The sequence below is a fragment of the Sitophilus oryzae genome, unplaced genomic scaffold (assembly GCF_002938485.1).
Source record: "Sitophilus oryzae breed Bouriz unplaced genomic scaffold, Soryzae_2.0 scaffold_1816_pilon_pilon, whole genome shotgun sequence".
Classification (NCBI taxonomy): domain Eukaryota; kingdom Metazoa; phylum Arthropoda; class Insecta; order Coleoptera; family Curculionidae; genus Sitophilus; species Sitophilus oryzae.
Window position 1 is genome coordinate 422902 of NW_022146520.1, and position 20032 is coordinate 442933.

At 31.9% G+C, this 20032-nt stretch overlaps 1 protein-coding gene across 1 annotated transcript; it reads left to right on the plus strand.

Moving 5' to 3' along the window:
• The first annotated feature begins 924 nt into the window (after positions 1-924).
• LOC115883130 lies at positions 925-2294 on the plus strand. Its single transcript, XM_030901440.1, has 2 exons — positions 925-1633; positions 1900-2294. The coding sequence occupies exons 1-2, from the start codon at positions 925-927 to the stop codon at positions 2292-2294; spliced, it is 1104 nt and encodes a 367-aa protein (XP_030757300.1).
• The last annotated feature ends 17738 nt before the right edge of the window (positions 2295-20032 follow it).

The following is a 20032-nucleotide window of genomic DNA, read 5'->3' on the forward strand; positions in this document are numbered from 1 at the left end:
CATAAAATAAAAAAATAATGAACAAAATCTAGAAACATCTTTGCAACCCCAACGACCTAAAGCCAAGAGTGAAAACAAAAAATATGATTATAAATATAGATATAGATTATTATATTATATAGATTAGTTTTTGAGGTGATTATCGGCCAGTTCCACTCTTATAAGATCTATTGTTCCTGTTTTATAATATTTTTATCCATTATTATATTCCTAAAAAGTATTTTTTCAAAAATGACTTGCAAACCTAACCCATCATATAGTTTTTTGTCAATGCCCAAGTAGCATTTTTAGACACAAAATCGACACAAAATATCTGCTGAGAAACATTCCGAAACAGTTTCGTCACATTTTTGATACATATGTTTCGCAACATAAATAACTTTTTGTTTTGAAACATTTCACCAAAATATGGTTTCGCTACATAAGCTATAACAATAAAGATCTTAGTGTCAAAAATTTTTGGAAACTTTAAAGAAACAGATGTGGCTCACATTTACAGATTTCGTACCGGTTTTGTGCCTGAAAAGTTTCAATAATTTATTTGATATTCTGTCAAATATGAGAACATAACCTTTCTTTATTGTCTGTATTTTGTTCTGCAGTTTTTGCATTTAAAGATTCATCAAGTTATTGTAGTACTATAATTAAAATATCTGAAGGTAGTACATATGATGGGTACAAATACAGATATCTTTCTTACGCAATTTTATAATTATTTATTATACGTTTTATTTTACATGTTTTTATGTTTTAATTATGTTATAATAAGTAAGTAAAAATATATTAGTTATTTTGAGTTAATAGTTCGAGATATGTCAAGAAATAAATACCTATTTGGAAGGAAGGAAGTGTGCCGAGTCATGGAAGTTCATAAACCAAGTCAAAACCTCAGAAAATCAGACGGCCAAGCTACAATTAATACCAATGAATAAATGGAAGGAATACTACGAAGAACTCTTAACGGAAAATAGGCAGGAATACGTCACAATATCACCCACAGAGATAAATATTTCCGGAGAAGTTATTAACATCGACATACCGCAAACGAAAAAGGCAGTGGCAGCACTGAAAAATAACAGAGCCCCGGGACCGGAGAATATTCCAGGTGAATTGTTAAAATGTGGAACAGAAAAACTATTTAAAGCCTTAACCTGGTGTATTAATAGATTCTTAAACGGCGCCCCAATACCAAAGGAGTGGAAAATCGCCTATATATCCTCAATCCACAAAAAGGGAAATAAACAAGTGTGCTCCAACTATAGAGGTATATCAGTAACAAGTACCCTAAGTCGATTATATGGACGGATCCTTAGAGATTTAATAGAACAGGAATACCAACAACAAGAAGAGGAGGAACAATCTGGTTTTCGGACTGGGAGAACCTGTACCGATAATATTTTCTGTGTGAAACAACTAATAGAGAAAAAAAGTAGTATTGATCAGGAGACACACCTCATGTTTATTGACCTTCACAAAGCATATGATACCGTTCCAGTTAACAGACTGTTCAAGGTACTACAGGACACCAACATTAACTACACCTTAATTAGAGCTCTGAAAAACTTGTACGAAGAATCGACATCACAAATTAAAATAGGCAACACATTATCTGGAAGATTCTTTGTCAATAAAGGTCTATGACAAGGATGCTGTGTTTCTCCCACATTATTTAAAATATATGTAGCAAAGGCCTTGAGACAATGGAAGAGAAAATGTAATGGAATGGGCATTAATCTGGGAGATACCTGTCTATATACCCTGCAGTTCGCAGATGATCAAGTTCTTATGGCCAACGATAAAGATGATTTGGAGTACATGACAAGGAAACTACAGAGGAATATCAACGATGGGGTTTGGAAATAAATACAGAAAAAACTAGATATCTATCTATTGGTGCAGAACTATCTAGCGTACATCTAGAAAATGAAGAGATAGAAGCCTGCAATGACTACACCTATCTAGGAGTGATATTTGATACAACAGCTAAAGATGACAAAGAAATTAAAAAACGAATATCACAAGCTAGAAGAACAATTGGCTGTCTGAATGGAGTATTTTGGAGTAATGAAATAGGGAAGAAACGGAAGATCAATATATACGAGACCCTGGTAAAGAGAAGTCTACTTTATGGTGCAGAGACTTGGCGAATAACGGAAGCCAACCGAAAAAAACTGGAAGCGGTAGAAATGGATGCCTATAGAAGAACCTTAGGAATTTCCCGAAGAGATAGGGTCCGAAACGAAGAAATCCAACAGAGGATAGGAATAGAGGGATCTTTGGCAACCGACATCTAACGCCAACAACTTATGTGGTACGGACATGTCCAGAGGATGGATGACACACGACTTCCAAAACAAATTATGCAATGGATACCCCAACATCGAAGAAAACGTGGAAGACCTAAGAAGACCTCGATTCGTTTTCGAAACACGACTTTCTCTCTCTCCCTCTCTTTAGACACAGATATGATATAATGTAGATGATTTATGCCGGACTCTATGTCAATTTTATAAAATAATGAATTAAAATCCCGCCATGTTGGCTAGTGATAGCTTCTTTAACTAAAGTATATATTTTTATCTGCTGTTGAGCTTTTAAACTCATAAGAAAGCGTTCTATTTACATTAATTTATATATTTTTATTTTTAGAACCGTGATATAGAAATAAAAATAAAAATCTCTATTTCAAATTCGTAAAAATATTTTGCAGCAACAAATAAATAATGATATATAGAAGGGGCATTAAAAATATGAAAGTACGTTATTAAATTAAACGATGAATTTCCTTTTGCCAGCTATTTTTTGTGCGAGAAAAGGGGCGAAGGTCAACATTGTTGATGGTTGTTTTCATTTTGAAATCCATGCACAGATATAGACTATTTTAGTTTGGTATTTTGATTCTTCACATCTAGAAAGAGTGCCTGCTGAAAACGGGAACATCTTGGTTACAAATTACAGAAAATGTTTCGAAACATTTCCTCAAAAAATTTTGATTTCGCATCGAAATATTTCAAGAAACGGCTAGTGACCACCACATTGGAACACATGTAATAAAGCAATATAAAATATTTATTGATTTCGAAAATGTTTCCTATTTGTTGTATACCGTTTCCATTTTGTGTCAAGAAACAGACACAATTATTAGAAGCATTACCTAAAATGTGTCCACAAATGCTACTTGGGTGATTTATCAGTGCCTATTACAAATAGCCGCACATTTGTCCTGTAGTCACATTGACATGAAATGTTGTTCCTTCCTGCACATAGCTTCATCTTAATCAAGCTTAATCTCATCAGCTTTAGAAATCTAAAAAGGTAGAAATGGACCGTTGGTAGACAAAGTACAGTTTTGACAGCATTCCTGTTGTTGTTTATCAAGTCTGCTATAAATTTTGGCGGTACAACGCACATGCTTGTAATTTTAAATCACTTAACGGCAATCAAATTAATAAAATCATAAAGAAAAGCATATGAGTCGAAATTACACTATGTGCTTTAAATATGAATCTAAAAACAAAAATGCAATAAAAAATTACGCTGGCCGTAAAAGAAAGAATGTAAGTATTAATAAAACTAAAAAGAATTTAATAAACTTAAAATAATTACGAAATATATTAAAAGCCTAACGAGCCAAGTAATATAAATGACCTTCCGTAAATTTACCCCGAAAAATTCTGTGGAAACCGAAATACTTTCCCTCGAATAGCTACGGCCTCAACGAAAAATTTCCATGCGGCATGAAAAGCATGTCTAGAACATTAATGCTGATATAATCGGCGTTTTAATAATTCCAGCTCGATCACGCGAGGCCGGCCGCCTAAATACCGTGTTTTACGTTGCCTACATGCGACTTACAAAGGCCCGGGATTGAGGTTTTTAGCGTTAAAGCGTTTGTTCTTGCTGCCCGTTATTAATTTAATTAAAATAACTATGTCCCGGACAGGGCTTTATGTTTCGTGTGTTGGATTTCCGCTTATTTGACAAATAGTGAATTTTAGATTTGAAAATAGAGCTTTGTAATTTAATTATATCAATGGTTTGGGAATATTAAAATAAATATGGCATTTTCAAAACCAAATAATAATTTTTCATTTTGAAAAAAATATGGTTAAAAATCATCAAATACCACGTTTGGGAACCCGTGAATTAATACTAGTTCACTCCAAGTTACACACAGTTAATTTGGTATATACCCATTTCTTAAAAATAAATAATAGGCAAAAGTTAATAATATCTCCCTTCGTATTTTTAGTATGATTGTCCTCCTGTTTCTGCATATCGTTGTCTAATACCTATTAGGCAATAGATCCCGGATCGAATTGACTAATTCTATCTCAAGTAGCATTTTTAGACACAAAATCGAAACAAAATCTCTGTTGAGAAACATTACTAAACAGTTTCGTCACATTTTTGATACATACCTATGTTTCGTAACAAAAATCGCTTTTTGTTTCGAAACATTTTACCAAAATATATGGTTTTTGCTGCATAAGCTATAATAACAAAGATTTTAGTGTCACAAATTTTTCGAAACTTTTAAGAAACAGATGTGGTTCACATTTATAAATATTTCGTACCCGTTTTATGCCTGAAAAGTTTCCATAATTTATTTGATATTCTGTCAAATATGAGAACATATCTTTGCTTTATTGTTTAGATTTTGTTCTGAAGTTTTCGAATTTAAAAAAAATTATTACAAATATAAGAATTGTCCTGAAATCAAAACTATATGAGGTATTAACTTTAGATGGTCTATACTTACTTTATTATAAATATCATAATCTTCAATCATACAGTGTGTTTGGTTTGGTTTACTTTAACTTTACAGTACAACTTTCTGAGATATCAAATAATTTTTCTTGTCTTTTTTTAAATGGAACACCCTCTATATTAGTATATTATTTTTAAGGAGAATTAAAAAACATTTTTTGTATTTATAGAATTTCAAAATTTTTAACAGTTTCGCAGATACTCGCGTTATTATTTCATATGGCTTAAAAATTTACTGTGAAAAATGCGATTTGATATATATATAACCTCGAATATCTGGGAAACCGTTAAAAATTGTGAAATACTCTAAATACAAAAATGCACATTTTTTAGTTCTCCATCTATTAAAAAAATAATATACAAAATGTTCCATTTAAGAAAACGAAGATAAATTATATTATAGTATAGAAAGTTCGGCGTAGAATTTTGAATATCCTGTATCATTTACGATTACCATATTTATAGCAAAGTAAGTACAAATCATCTAAAATAAATACCTAATATAGTTTTGATTTCAGGACAGTTCTTGTATTTTAAATAATATTTTTATTAAAGGCTCGAAAATAGATATTTCTTATTTATTTATTAATATCTCTGAAACTATCGAAACATATTTACCCATATCTTAGGATTATGTAAAGTGATCTGAAAGGAAGCCACGGTGTTCCGTTTAAAAAAAATCAGCCCAATCTACTCACACTTTTTTGAGCCACTCGATAGAAGTTAAAATATTTTCCTGAAATACATCCTAGTACATAAGTTTGCACTTAAACAAAATCCCCCAGTTTTTTTTTATTCTAGTGGCTACAGATGCCCGACGCACTATTGCCGGACCCTGTATAATGTCTAGTATACCTATGTCTATACTGATATACAATGGACATCAATCAATAAAAATATAACTTATAAGATTGCGTGATGTTGACAGTAAAGGATGCTTCACGCTACACCGTAACGGGTCCGAGCCGTGCGTCGGTGAAGACACGGCCAAACATTGTCAAGTGTTCTTTACACATATACATTTATGCCAGGCCGAGCACGATCCGAGCTTCGCCGGAACTCGTCCGTGCCCCGTCCCAGAAATGTCGGCGTACATTTTTTTCCCGGATCCGCTCCGTTCCCGCCCGTGCGATTCTCACCAGAACGTCCCGCCACCGTCACGTCGAGCCGCGGGCCACCACGGTACGTATTCTTAAATTGCCAACAATGGCAATTGCATTCACACTACTCGTAACGTCGCGTCGTAGCAACGTCCACCTCTCATTTATTTCATGCTTTCTGTCGAGACGGCGCGGCAGCTAGACGTGACGATGACGCAACTTTATAGTTAGAATCGCGCCTAATTCATCACATCAAGATCACAAACAGAATGGACAACATGAATGGAAATTCCTCCACTAGTATACAGAGTTGTTCACCACATACGACACGGAGTACCGCAGCTAAACTATTAGATTTTTACAAATTGTAAGTTTTGGGTTCGTTGAAGGACTACTGAACCTACAATTTAAAAATATTTTTACAAAATACAGAGTGTCCCAAATAAATATAAAATATCAAAGTTATATATTTTTAAATGGAACATCCTGTATATTATAACAATTTTAGTGTCTACGATAAAAATAAATGTAAATTTGATTAAGGTTTATTATACTTAAACCTGACCGAGAACCTGACCGTTTTTGAAATATTTTCAATTTTGGGAAATTGCACTAAGAATTTTAAGACTTCATTTCTCCAAGGGTATCAAAGATTTTAATACTAAATATTTACTGAAGTTTATATATTGATCAGTTATTGTGTTCCAATAATAAAAATAATACTACCTTATACAGAGCGTCTAAAAATGTATTTTAAATAATTTCCACTTTTAAACGGCAATAACTTTTGCCGTATATTTTAGGAGAATCAGATGCGCAATTTAATTGTCTATCAAATTGTATTTTTTACCACTTTTTTACTATCATTTTTTACCACTTTTTCTTTAAAAACTTGGTACATCTTTAAAAATAATCTAAAATGTCAATATTTCATAGGTATATTGATAAATGTGGTCCAAATTATAAGAAATGCATTTTGTACGAAAAATTGAAGACATAGGTAAAAAATAGTATAATACAATTTAATAAACAATTAAATTGTGCATCTGATTCTCATAAAATATACAGGATGTTCCGTTTAAATTAAACAAGTTATTGTCGTTTAAGGCTAGTAATTTTTTAAAATAAATTTTTAGACACTCTGTATAAGGTAGTATAATTTTTACTATTGCAACACAAAATTCAGTAAATAGAAATTCTTCAGTACAATATTTGGTTTTAAAGACTTAAATACGCTAGGAGAAATGAAGCATTAAAATTATTACTGTATTTTGCCAAAACCCTAAATATTTCAAAAACGGTGAGGTTTAAGTGTGATAAACCTTAATCAAATTTACCTTTATTTTAATCGTAGAAACTAAAAATGTAGTAATATACAGGGTGTTCTATTTAAAAAATGCAACTTTGATATTTTTTATTTATTTGGGACACTGTATTTTATAAAAACATTTTTAAATTGTAGCTCTAATAGTCTCTCGAAGAACCCAAAACTTACAATTTGTAAAAATCTAATCGTTTAGCTACAATACTCCGTGTCGTAAGTGGTGAACAACCCTGTATACATTTTCAATAGGATTAGCACTCTTGGAAAAGTGAATATATTTCAATACAATTCTTGGAAAAGTCAATATATATTCTGTATATTCATACAGCCGTTTTCTGTGACTGAAAAGCCCGATACGTGATATTATCTGCCTACCGCACTCCGGATATTCAAAAATCTCATTGCTTTGTTTCCTCTTCACTTTTTGGTCGTGGCTGTTAACTGAGTTTACAACTCTTCTCCATTGAGTTATATTGTGAGCTGCTTTTTCCCACTCATTCTGCATATTAAGCCCCTTTAAGTTTTCGTGGAAAATGTCCTTGTACCTTTTCAGTTGTCCACCCGGCCTCCTCTTACCGTCTACAAGCTCACCGTAAAGCAGAGATTTTGGTATGCGGTTTTCTTGCATTCTTCATACATGACCAGCCCATCTTAAGCGGGATTTTATAACTATGCCTTCAATACTCTCGCAGTTAGCTTTTTCAAGGACCGATACGTTTGAGACATGATGGAACCACCGTCTTAAAAGTTCTTAAGAGTTGTCTAAGGTGTCTCTGTTGCAACTTGTTTAAAGCGTTCATGTGTCGGCGGAACCGGCACCCAGGTTTCACTCCCATATAACATAGTGGGGTTTATAATTGCTCGGTACACTGCAAGTTTTGTTTTTGTACTCAAGTCATGATTGTAGAAAACCCTCTCTTTTAATTTCCAGAATGGTCTTGAGGCGCTACTAATCCTGTGCTGAATTTCGGAGTCAATATTGGCCTTTTCCGAAATCAAACTGCCAAGGTAATTGAATTCCGCCCCAAAACGTATATACATTTATTGGCTGTCACAATTTCTATATCATATAGTATATATTGTAGTTTTTAAACCTCTTTTCTAATGCCCACATTTCCAGAACAGTAAACAGCAATGTATTAGCTACAATAATGTAATATTTCAGTCACATCATTTTATTTCTAAAACAGCATTTTCCAAAACTGTCAGTTACGTAACATCGATAATTGTAAAATTTGTCTCTGACACCCCCTAAATATTCATTAGCGTTTCCGAATTGTGTCAAATATTTCACTAACTAACACGCTGCGATCTGTTATCGATGCACCATCGTGAATTGATTTTTTTTTCAGTTGCCGCTAAAATATGTGTCATGTTTTTATTTCCGAAACGTTGGATCGTGTCAATTTTAAACTGCAAATTGTGACGTTTGCACAACGCAGCCTCCGATAAAATCCAACGTTCAGCTCGTTGTAGGTTTATGATATCTGCAAATTTTGTTAAATAATACGCGTTTGGCTGTAAAAAAGTCCTATTACTTTTATTGAAACGCCGATTGTTGTTTTAATAGATTGTATCATTTTGCTGTTTTCGATAACAAAAAAATGCGTGTTTGCATACACGAAATTTAATAGCTTTTTGAATGCCACACCTGGTGAACATAATCCTTTATACAGGGTGGTCCGAACTGTATTCAGGAAATTTCAGTAGCATATTTTGTCGATAAAAGTAAGTAAAAAAATTCGTGGACATACATTTAGTATGTCCTAAAATGCTTTCGGAGATACAGCTTGTAAAAGTTTAATTTTTATTTCAATTTTTTTCAAATAATTTCATAACGTAAGTAACGTCATTATTTGGATCAAAATTGGTGTCTGATAGTTTTTTGACATGAGAAATTTGATTTTGATGTCAATATGACTCCAACTTGTAGAGGGCGCCACCTACATATTTTTAACTGGTTTGAAGAGCTTTTCGTCCGTACCTGTATAAAACAACTTAGTAAAAAAAATATACATTTACGACGTTTTTTACGTAAAAAAGGTCTAGTTGTTTTATACAGGTACGGACAAAAAAAGTTATTATTCTTCAGAACAGTTGAAACACATGTAGGTGGCGCCCCCTACAAATAGGAGCCATATTGACATCAAAATCAAATTTCTCGTGTCAAAAAACTACCAGAAACCAATTTTCATCCAAATATTCACCTTACTTCAGAAATTATTTGGAAAAAATAGAAATAAAAATGAAATTTCTACACCCTGTATCTCCGAAAGTAAGCAATTTAGGGCATACATTTATTTGGACTTTTTTTTACTTATTTTTATCTGCAGAATATATGCTGCAGAAGTTTCCGGAAGTACCACTCTGTATACATAGATGTATGTATACAAGATATGTATACATATATGTATACATATATGTATGTATACAAGAAGTACCACTCTGTATACATTAGATGAAAAAAAATCAAACTTTAAAAAAATAATTATATTTTTTCAGATATTTTATGAATCGTTATTCCGATTTTAATGATATTTTGGATGTCTATATTTTGCTAAGTGGTTTAATCATAGTAGAAGGAAAATAATAGTTGCACTCTCCCAAATATTTTCTGCCAGTTTTTACAATCTGTCGAATATCGGCAGATTGCAGAGCGATTCAGTTGAGTTCCGTATGTCGACCTGCGAGGTTCTAGCGTTGCGTCCCAGCACAGAGACGGATTGACAAAAAATGAGTGCCTTACTGTGTGCTGCTATTGGTTATTGGTCGTAGTAACAATTCAAAAAATTGTGCTTTGAGTTTTTTTTTGAGAGTCATGTTTGTGTTCAGGTTAATTTTCTCATGACTGATGAAGAGTGCTTAATAATGCATGAAGAGTACTTAATAATTTTTTACGACTTAATATTTTGTGATATTATTTTGATTTAAACCTCAATTTTTTATCGATTTTACTTTTGACAGCCATCCCTTGCTTGCTGTTTAACGAACTGCACCATCATTGGCGGCAAAAAATAATGGTGCAGAAAAATTTGCTAGTAGGTACCGAAAGTACCGAAGAAAACTGGAAATCCCGGTTGCTTAGAGGCATGGTACCGAAATTACCGGTTCAGAATAACAGCTCCGGTTTTGGAAACGCTATAACGAATCGCCGTATACAGGGTGAGTCTTAAATAAGTGCAAATATTTTTAAGGGTAGTATATTTTGGCTCCAAAAATATGTATTTTTCTGCCAAATTTTTTTTTGAAAAAAAAATCTGTAATTTTTTTTAGTTTTTAGTTAAAACACATAATTTCTTGATAATATGGTAACTAGGGTTCAGACCCGGAAATTCCCGATTTTTTTGAGATATCAAAAAACCGGGACTCGAAATTATTAATTCCCGGTTTTTTCGGTACATTTGGGACCCATATCAGTAAAAATAACTAAAAAATTACTCTTTTATTACGTGAGAAAGTAGTGATGCTATTCCTCCTTATTCTTACTTCTTTTCTCTTTTGAAATTTCTGTAATGTTTATTAGCAATTATTGAAGTTTAAATATGTTATTTTATTATTTAGTACAATGTGTTGTTCAATGTATCAGTTATCCAATGAAAATCACCTAACCAATATATTACCACAAAACTGTAAAATCGTTATTTTTGGGGCTTACTCAACTGGGTCTCACAATGCAAATTCACCTCAAATATCCATTTAGTTGGTCATTGGCAAGCACTCTCTCATTGTACATGAAAATAACAAAACAAACATTTACTGATCTGGGTAAAATTGATAGTTAAATAGTAAGACTCACCCGGGGGTACTCCGCCCCCTAGCCACTGACATCACTGACATTCTATTCAATATATCCCATTCCATATCTTCCATCTAATTCAAATATTATTCGGATCTATTGGTTAATAATCTTCAACAACTAGCTAGTGTCACCTGAAATAGTATAGGGGCTTCCCCCGGACGCAAATCTGCCGCTAAACAGATTCGCATCCCAAACGATGGGGCTAATTGGGGTCCTCACACAACGCCCCAGCGGTGTCAATCGAGAAGCAAGAGAGACCTCAAACTCTCAAGACCATCCTCGAAGGAACGACGTCACAAGAGGTTTTCTACTTGCATAGTCAAAAGACTCGCTACTTCCAAATGTCAGCTCTGTGACAAAACACAACACTACACAGCCGGCCGGCCTATCAACAACTGACTGGCCTGCCGATCTAAGCCTCCTCTTACATCACAATTTTACCTGATCACAAATATTTACATCGCTTGCCAATGAATCATACTGTTTTCTCTCATCGACTTTCAAATAGAGTGTTTTAGCATTACCAAATAAATAAATAGAGAGTTTCCGAAGGAATGCATATTGTTTATTAGAATAGTGAATAAATAAAAGCATTATTATGACGAACTTATTTTCCAAGTTTTACAAAACAAACACATTAATGTTAAAATTAAACTTGTTTTAAAACAAAAAAATGTTGTAGAAAATCTTTGAAATAGATAATAATATAAAAATATGTCCTTATATCTTTTCTCCGCGTTTCTTCCCATCAGAACGTTTTCACATACAGAAGAATTGTTACTTACACGAAATGTGAAAATATTCTGTTTTCAAGCAAATTTTTACTCGATGATCAATTTGTTTATTTTATTTTATTTTGAACTAATATTTTCCTCAATACATCTCTGTGAAACTATGGCGAGTGCTACGACTATACTTTGCCTAGTTATAGACCACGACTATACAGCTACGTCAGTGGTCACGGGACGCGCGAACAAGGTCATATAAAGTGGCAGAAAGAGAACAAAGGATTTGACAAGGAGTAAAGCTACTAGTTTTCTTATACTATGGTTTAATATTTGACAAAAATTAAGAAAAATTATGAGAAGAGTGAAAACTACCCCCACCCCTAGAAAAAGTTTAGTATAAATATTTTCTAACTCCACCGGCGACAGATGTTCTTTTCGTAAAATGGGCCTACAGCAATTTCAAATAAGAAAATAATGGTACTAAGATAATTACAATAAACCTAATTTTAAAAAGTTTTAACATCCTGTAACTCTAAAACTATGCATTTCCATACCCATGTTTATAGGAACTTTTTTCATATTTTTTGATGAGGATTCAATGTGTACTTGTTTAAAACTTTCAAAAATTAATGATATAATTTTTTTAAAGAATTGGATCAAGGCAAATTGATAAAATTGGGTTTACCTCATCAAGGAGGCCGAAATCGATAAAATATCAAGAGAGAACTTTTAATCGCCATTAAACTGCCTATACTATTTTGCTAACAGGAGAAAGAAAAGTCATTAGCGTACAGGAGAAAGAAAAGTCATTAGCGTACATGCTTTATTTAGAAAAATATTCCAGTGATAACCCATACGCACGTCCCTGGTGAATATGTCGACACTTTTTTAGCTTTGAAATATGTCGCATTTATAGATACTTTTACCGTCAAAATTACATTTGAAACGCTACAAGTACTTGGAAGAAAAGTATAATAAATCGAAAGAATATTAGGACTTCAACACCGAGTAGCTACGAAAACGGAGCCCTATGTTGATATGAAAATTTAATCTTATTTTTACGCGAGGAATCCCGCAACTAGAGATGACACATGTTTTTTGAAACACCCTGTATATTTTATGTTAATTAGACAATTATAAACAATTTATTATTGAGTATTAATAGACTTTAAAAATAACTATTTTTAATTTTAACTAATATTTTTCGAATGTTTATTAACTATAATAACTCCGCCACTGCTACGAAAAAATGTACTTACCATAATTATGACACTGATTGTAATTGTGTACTTTAACTCTTCCGCTTTTTTCTTCGAATTGAACCACTCAGGGAAGCACGATTTTATCTTTATTTTTCCCATTACAGCAGAAAAAAGGCAAAACCTTCAGCATTCAAAAAGGAAAGATGTAGAGAACGTGCTTTTTGGAAATTTGAAAATATTATGTCGATTTTCTTTTATTTTTGGTCTTTAAGCATTAGTATGAATGGGAAAAACAAAAACGGCGCATATATCATCACAAGTATGAGCGAACTTGGGTTTTCACGTGAGAAATTTTTAGTTTTCTTATTTTTATCTCTTCCTCAAAATTTAGGTTTTACCACTGTGAAATTGAGGGCGTTACATGCGATATTTTAATTAAATATTGTTGTTATGGCTGCTACATTTTTAAAAATCATGTCATGTTTTTAATTTTTTTCATTTTTATTGGGCAAATAATATTATACATTAAAAAATCAAAACAATAAATCAAATAAATGGAAGCATGTGAGTTCATAAATATTATTGATTATAATCGAAATATAATAATTTACAGTATACCAAATTTTAATTTCCAATTTATGAAATACTGTTGGTATATTATTATTAAAATTCATTCCATTTAAGCTTATTAGTTAAATTTATACATACATATATTTCATTCATATAATGTTTGATTCTGCCCGCAAAATGTGACCCAAGTCTCGTTTAGATTTTAGTGATATTAATGGTCTTTAAATTTAGCTTATTAGTCTTTCTATATTGTTGTGGCTTTAATTAAATATTGAATCTGATTCCAAAAAGTCCTATGGGCATTTCGCCAATTGTACTGTAAGAAAATCTACAAAATAAAATAGTTATTTTTTGTAAACACTGCTGGCATTAATCCAATGGAGACCAGCTTGTCAGCAATAATTTACTAATAAACAAATTCGCCTAAAGGACAAAAAAATGCTTAAAATGCTTTTCGGGAAGTGTCTCTCTTCCAGTCGTCAGAAGCAAAAAAAAACATAAGGAAAAAAGAACAAAACTATTTAAAATATCTAAATACTTTCTCGCGAACCTACCATAAAATTTACTTTAGAAGTAGAGAGAGGTAATCGTTTGTGTGTGCCATTTCTTGATGTTTTAATGTTTCAAAATAAACTAATTTTAGATGTTTACAGAAAACCCATAAATACCAGATAGATACTTAAATTTCACATCTAATCACAGTATAAGTGTAAAAAAAGGTAGTGGGCAAAATTAATATGTTCAGACGACATTTCACTAAACAGGGATATAAACGACATAAAAAATGCATCAATAAAAAAGGACTATCCACCATATTTTATTGACAAAATATTAAACGAAATGCAAACCCCAAATCATAGACACAATGATAACAATACACAATATACCGTGCTGACAACTGTTACTCTTGGGTCGGTATTTACATGTGTGGAAGTAAATCGCATAGGGATCTTAATAACTCGGAGTGAGGGAAACGCGACGGAGTGCTGTTGCGGCGTTGCCGGTACGCCTTTCCCTATCAAGTAAAGTAAAATCACTATCGCAAACCGCTTATTTTTAAATGACTTTTTTTCGAAAAGATAACTAGATAAAATCATTAGAAATGTTTATGAGCATCTGAAATGGAATTATAAGGATATCTTTAAGGTGTCATTTTTTTATAACGAGAAAACGTCAGTAATCGCGATAATTTAAACTCAACTTTTTAACACATAACACGCCATAACTCAAGAAATACTTAAGATATTGAAACTTTTTTTTATTTTGGAGATAGGATCTTTTACAATATGTTTACATAAGAAAAATTCGATAAGGTTGTTTTTTCCATTCAAAAATTGTAAACAACCCATCTATTTACTTTTAGAGCATAGTAATCAGCAGTCGGGTAATTTTTTATTGATAAAGATTCACTTACTGTCTACGAAGAAAATACAGCAGAAATATTAAGAAAATTTTTGGAAAAACTACAAAAGTTAAAAATATTCGATTATATTACATATGGCACTTCCAACAGTAACTTTTTGTCTGGTGTTTTACCGTTGAAAACCCAATATGCATTGTAATATATCGAATAGCTGCAAAAGGGCTAAAAATTTAGAAACATTTTAAATACAAAAATTGTTCATTATTAGAGTCTGCATCCAAACGGAAAGTTATATACAGTGGGTGTTGCATTTATAAACCAGGTATATGCACCATCACAAACCATGCAACATCTGTATAAAACTTTTTTTCATATCTATAGATATCTATAGACAACAACGACAATATTAGACCTTATCGCATTAATAGGCCACCCTGTATGTTGATTAGTCTTATTTATAGTTTATGGACCCCCAGTCAGCATATTTATTACTGATTTCCCTGGTTTTTAGTCCAAGTTTGAACCATTCCATAGATGCTTGTTTCATGGTGCATGTTGTAAATATTTTCAGCCTATATAAACAATGCATAATTGATTTTATAACAAGCAGGCATTGGAACACAAAAGCTATAGTATAATTTTCAAATGCACTATCAAAGCAACGGAATTATGTAAAATCATACGGAAACATAACCGATAATTAGCCATTAACATTATTATATCCCATTGCTGTAAAAGCCGCATCCATCAAAATTATAACCAGACAAATGAAATTAATTAGGAAAATATCGAAAACATATCTGGGTGATCGTTCGTGCTATATAGAGCGTTTTAAACGGTCTATTTTAGGCTTTGTGTTATTTAGAGTCTCCTATTATAGTAAATCATTACTGTTTAAATACAGCACACTTTATTTTGGAATGCTTATATTCTAACAAAATTTTAATCAAACACCGGTACACGGGCACCTTAAAATTTTGATGTATTTTAAAGTTTTATATATTGTGTCCTAGTGGACCGATTTTGATAAATTTTTAAGCAATTTGTAGCTAAAATATGTGAGTTTTTAGTATCTCTTTCTCAATTAAAAATGAATGTTGTCATCTGTCAATTGAAGGGTCGAGTGAATAAAGGAGGTAAACAGCATTTTTCTTAAAAATGAGTTATTTGTGTGGATAAAGGTTATAAGTGACCCTCTATCACTTGCAACCATTAGAATATCAGAGGATCACATAATTTCGCAAATAGCACTGGATAAAGGAGGTAAAGTCAGGTTATTTGTTTATTATTTGTGCATGAAAGAGTTAAGTAACAACTCTTACCTCTTTTATCCACTCATTTGAAAATTTACCTCCTTTATCCATAAACTTTTTGACGATTACTATTTTTAATGTTTGCATTTAGCAAATGAAGGAGGCAAGTAGCAGCACTTACCTCCTTCTTTTAAAAGCATGACCGCTCGATCTCCAAAACGACCAAAGAAAACTGCCATTCGTCATAAAGCTATGTCCTACAAGTACTTTTTGGAAATAGACAAAAAAACATTTTCATTTGCAAACAAGCTTTTTGTTCCATTTTTCAAATAGGAAAGAAGAAGACTGATCTTCAGAAAAAGAATAAATTAACTGAAGTAGCTCCTTCCCCAGATAAAAGAGGGAGACATATCAATAGACCACACAAACTAAGTGACGATGTCATACAATATGTTGAAAATCATATTAGCAGTTTTCCGGTTGAAGTTTCTCACTATTCCCGTAATATAAACTCACACAAAAAGTACCTTTCAACTACATTAAATATTTCCAAAATGTATAATTTATACAAAAAAATATGTAAACATGATAAGAAATCGGAAACATATTTTGTAAAGTACTGCACATACGCAAAAATATTTTCAACAGAATTTAATTTGTTTTTTGGAGCACCAAGAAGCGATACTTGTGCTACCTGTGATCGTAGTGAAGGCAACAAAGTACATAATTCCAACTATGAAGCAGTATTTTCATCTCAACGTGAAGACAGGAACACAAAGCAAACGCTAATCAGCTAAACCAAACGCTAACACAGCTAAATCAAATCCCAAAATTTGCTATATAACAATGGATCTCCAACAAACTCCCTCTTCCCAAACTAACTACTTTAAAGACCTTTTACCTCCGCCAAATGTGGATGTACAACCTAGGAATTCATTCTATAACTAAAGACCAAGAAAAGGCAAATTTTTACATGAACGGAGGATGTTGCCCATCGGCGTAGTGCAGAAATTTGCAGCACACTTTTGACATTCCTGGAATACAGCATTTCTTTACAAGAAAAAAAAATATCTCACCTTGTTATATGGATACATCCCAAGCAGCAAATTTTATTTTATAAAGGCTGTATAAACAGCTTTGTGATAATTTTTATAGGATACCTCAATTCAACTCAATATAACGTGCTATATGACCGTAATATGATAGCTTTACAACCAAAAAAGGCCCATTTTTATACAACCGTTTAGTAGTATAGAAGTTCTATAAAAAGGGTATACAACTCTTATGCAACTATTTTACACAGCGTTATATGACTATTATAAAACTAGTTTTTTTGTGTATTACGTGGTCACATCTAAGAAACAGAACAATAAAAACATTTGATCATTTAGCAAGGTACAACAGTATTTTATTTTTTACCGTAGAATATTAGGAGCAAATTATATTTTAAGCTTGTCGTAAAATGAATCTAGAGGATGTGGATTGTTAAAAAGGAGACTTTACTCGACAATGAAAATGGCGGGTAGAGCCAGAAGATACAACAAATATGTAATATAAAAAATCATTAATAGGGTTTAAAAGTAGGGATAATTTTTGTTGCGCCGAAAATTTTACTGGTAGATTATAGGTATGTATTTGTCAAAAAATTAAAGCGCTTTAATTTCGATTAAGGTTTACATCTAATTTAAACAATAAAATAAAATAAAATTTTCAAAAATTCTTGTTTTTAATTTAATTAAACACTTTATTACTGTATGTGGGAATCTTATCACAAAATAGTTATCAAAAATAACATTTTACAATTTATTTTGATGTTTTTAATTTTGCTTCATATAATGGCGGCCATAGGCCATACAAAAATTCTGCCTTAAACATGGCGAATTATAATGCAACCATTTTATTATAAATGAATCCCTTAAATAAGTCTTTGTTGTAAAATAAAACGGTATAGGATAAATATCTATCATTACGCAGAATTTCCCGGCACTATAGAACTATTATGGACATATTGAGGTTTGTGACAAATAGATGTTGCCAAATCTCATTTGATTAGTATTTACACCAACAAACATGATCAGATTTTCATGGATTCATGCACGCAATGCATTTGATGCGTGCCCGACAAGTGAGCGGCAACCTAAGGACTTGGAAAAACAACAATACACACATTACTACAGTAAAACTTTTACATCAACGTGGCAACAATGCTTTGAAGAAGCCAGACAACCCGATAGATTTTGGCTATTGAGAACCCAGGGAATTCTCGGGATTATTTGCCGTAATTTCGAAGAGTTTTTTTTTACATGGTCTTTGTAACTACCGTTGCGTTTGATAACTTTTTTCCAACTTTGTCCAGAATTCATAATAGCTGTGATTGATTATACTCGTACGTAGATATTACTTTTGCAACAACAACAATAACAAAATAAATAACTAGGTATACCATTTAATTTAAAATGAGGTTATATTATACATTACCAGTTTTATAATGATAGATATTACAGCGCTATATAACTGATGTTGTATACAGCACCGTAGTTTAACACAATAAAACATTCTATCATACAACGTAATACAACTTTAATAAGACAAGTTTAAGTAACTATTATAATATAATGCTATGTGATAATTTTTATAGGATACTCAAGATAGGTCACAAGATCATATTATGATCTTGTGACTACTAGTTATATGAATATTATAGAACTCTTACATGGTGGGTATAAGAGTCTAATAAAATAATATTTTTGTTATCATATAGCATTGTTTTATTAAGTGTTATATCATACTAAAAGAAATTATCGTTTAATGCGTTATAGGATACGTTGTAAAAACCACTAGAAAATAGTTTAATATGACAACTTTTATTAAAAAACAGAATGGTCGAAACCAAACGCTTAATAAAATCAAGCAGTCCTTAAGACAACGCTATTCGACTGTTATGAAATAATTCAATCCTTTTAGAATTTCTTTTTGCTACTTGGGATTCTTGCAAGGGTCAGAATACAAATTTTTTAATTATTTGTCTTTACCAATATTTGATTTTTAAAGGGTTGGTAAAACAAATAGACCACAAATTTCCCGAGGTAGGACACAGTTTCCTTGATTCTGATCGCGATTTTGGAAGAATTGAGAAGAATCTAAGAAGACATGATACTATATACTTACCTGACGAGTATCGTACTATCATTACAAAATCAAGCAAAATTAATCATGTCACAGACATGTCCATTCACTTTCAAGAATTTTGCTCAAGATCTTAATCTCATAAATAGAAAAAAGAATTTACTGAATGAGATTCCAATTTAGAGACGGAATCAAATGGATTAGGGTAGATGAATATGGTTCATATTGGTATAAAGAGGGTTATGAACCCAACACTCCTTTTAGAAATGTAAACATCATAAAGAATGACCGCTTGATACCTCCTAACAATGTTGAGATTGAAAGGATAAAAATAGATAATTTAAAAACACAGCTACCATTTGTAAAGGAATCTTGCCGTTGGTATTATCAGGATATAATCCAGGAGCAGGAAAACAATAATTAATTATCAGTTTTTGTAAAATAGCATTAAATAGAGTTATAATGTATCCAAAAAGATATATTTTTTGCCTTTTGTTACCTTCATCGATTCAAAAGTGTATTTTTTTAATTATGTCTTTGTGAATGAAGGAGGTAACTTCAATGTTTTGAAAAATTGTCAGTTATGTTTAAATGACTAAATGTTAAAGAAAAACAATTATTGGTTTAATTTTATTACATAGTTTTAATAAAAACTTAATATAATAACATTTTTCTTTTCTGTAGGCAAAAAACTTTGAAGTTGATTTTCTCGGAAATATGTTTTTGCTACTTACCTCCTTTATCCACTCGACCCTTCAATTATACGAGGTAAAACAAAATGTTGATATTTTGATGAA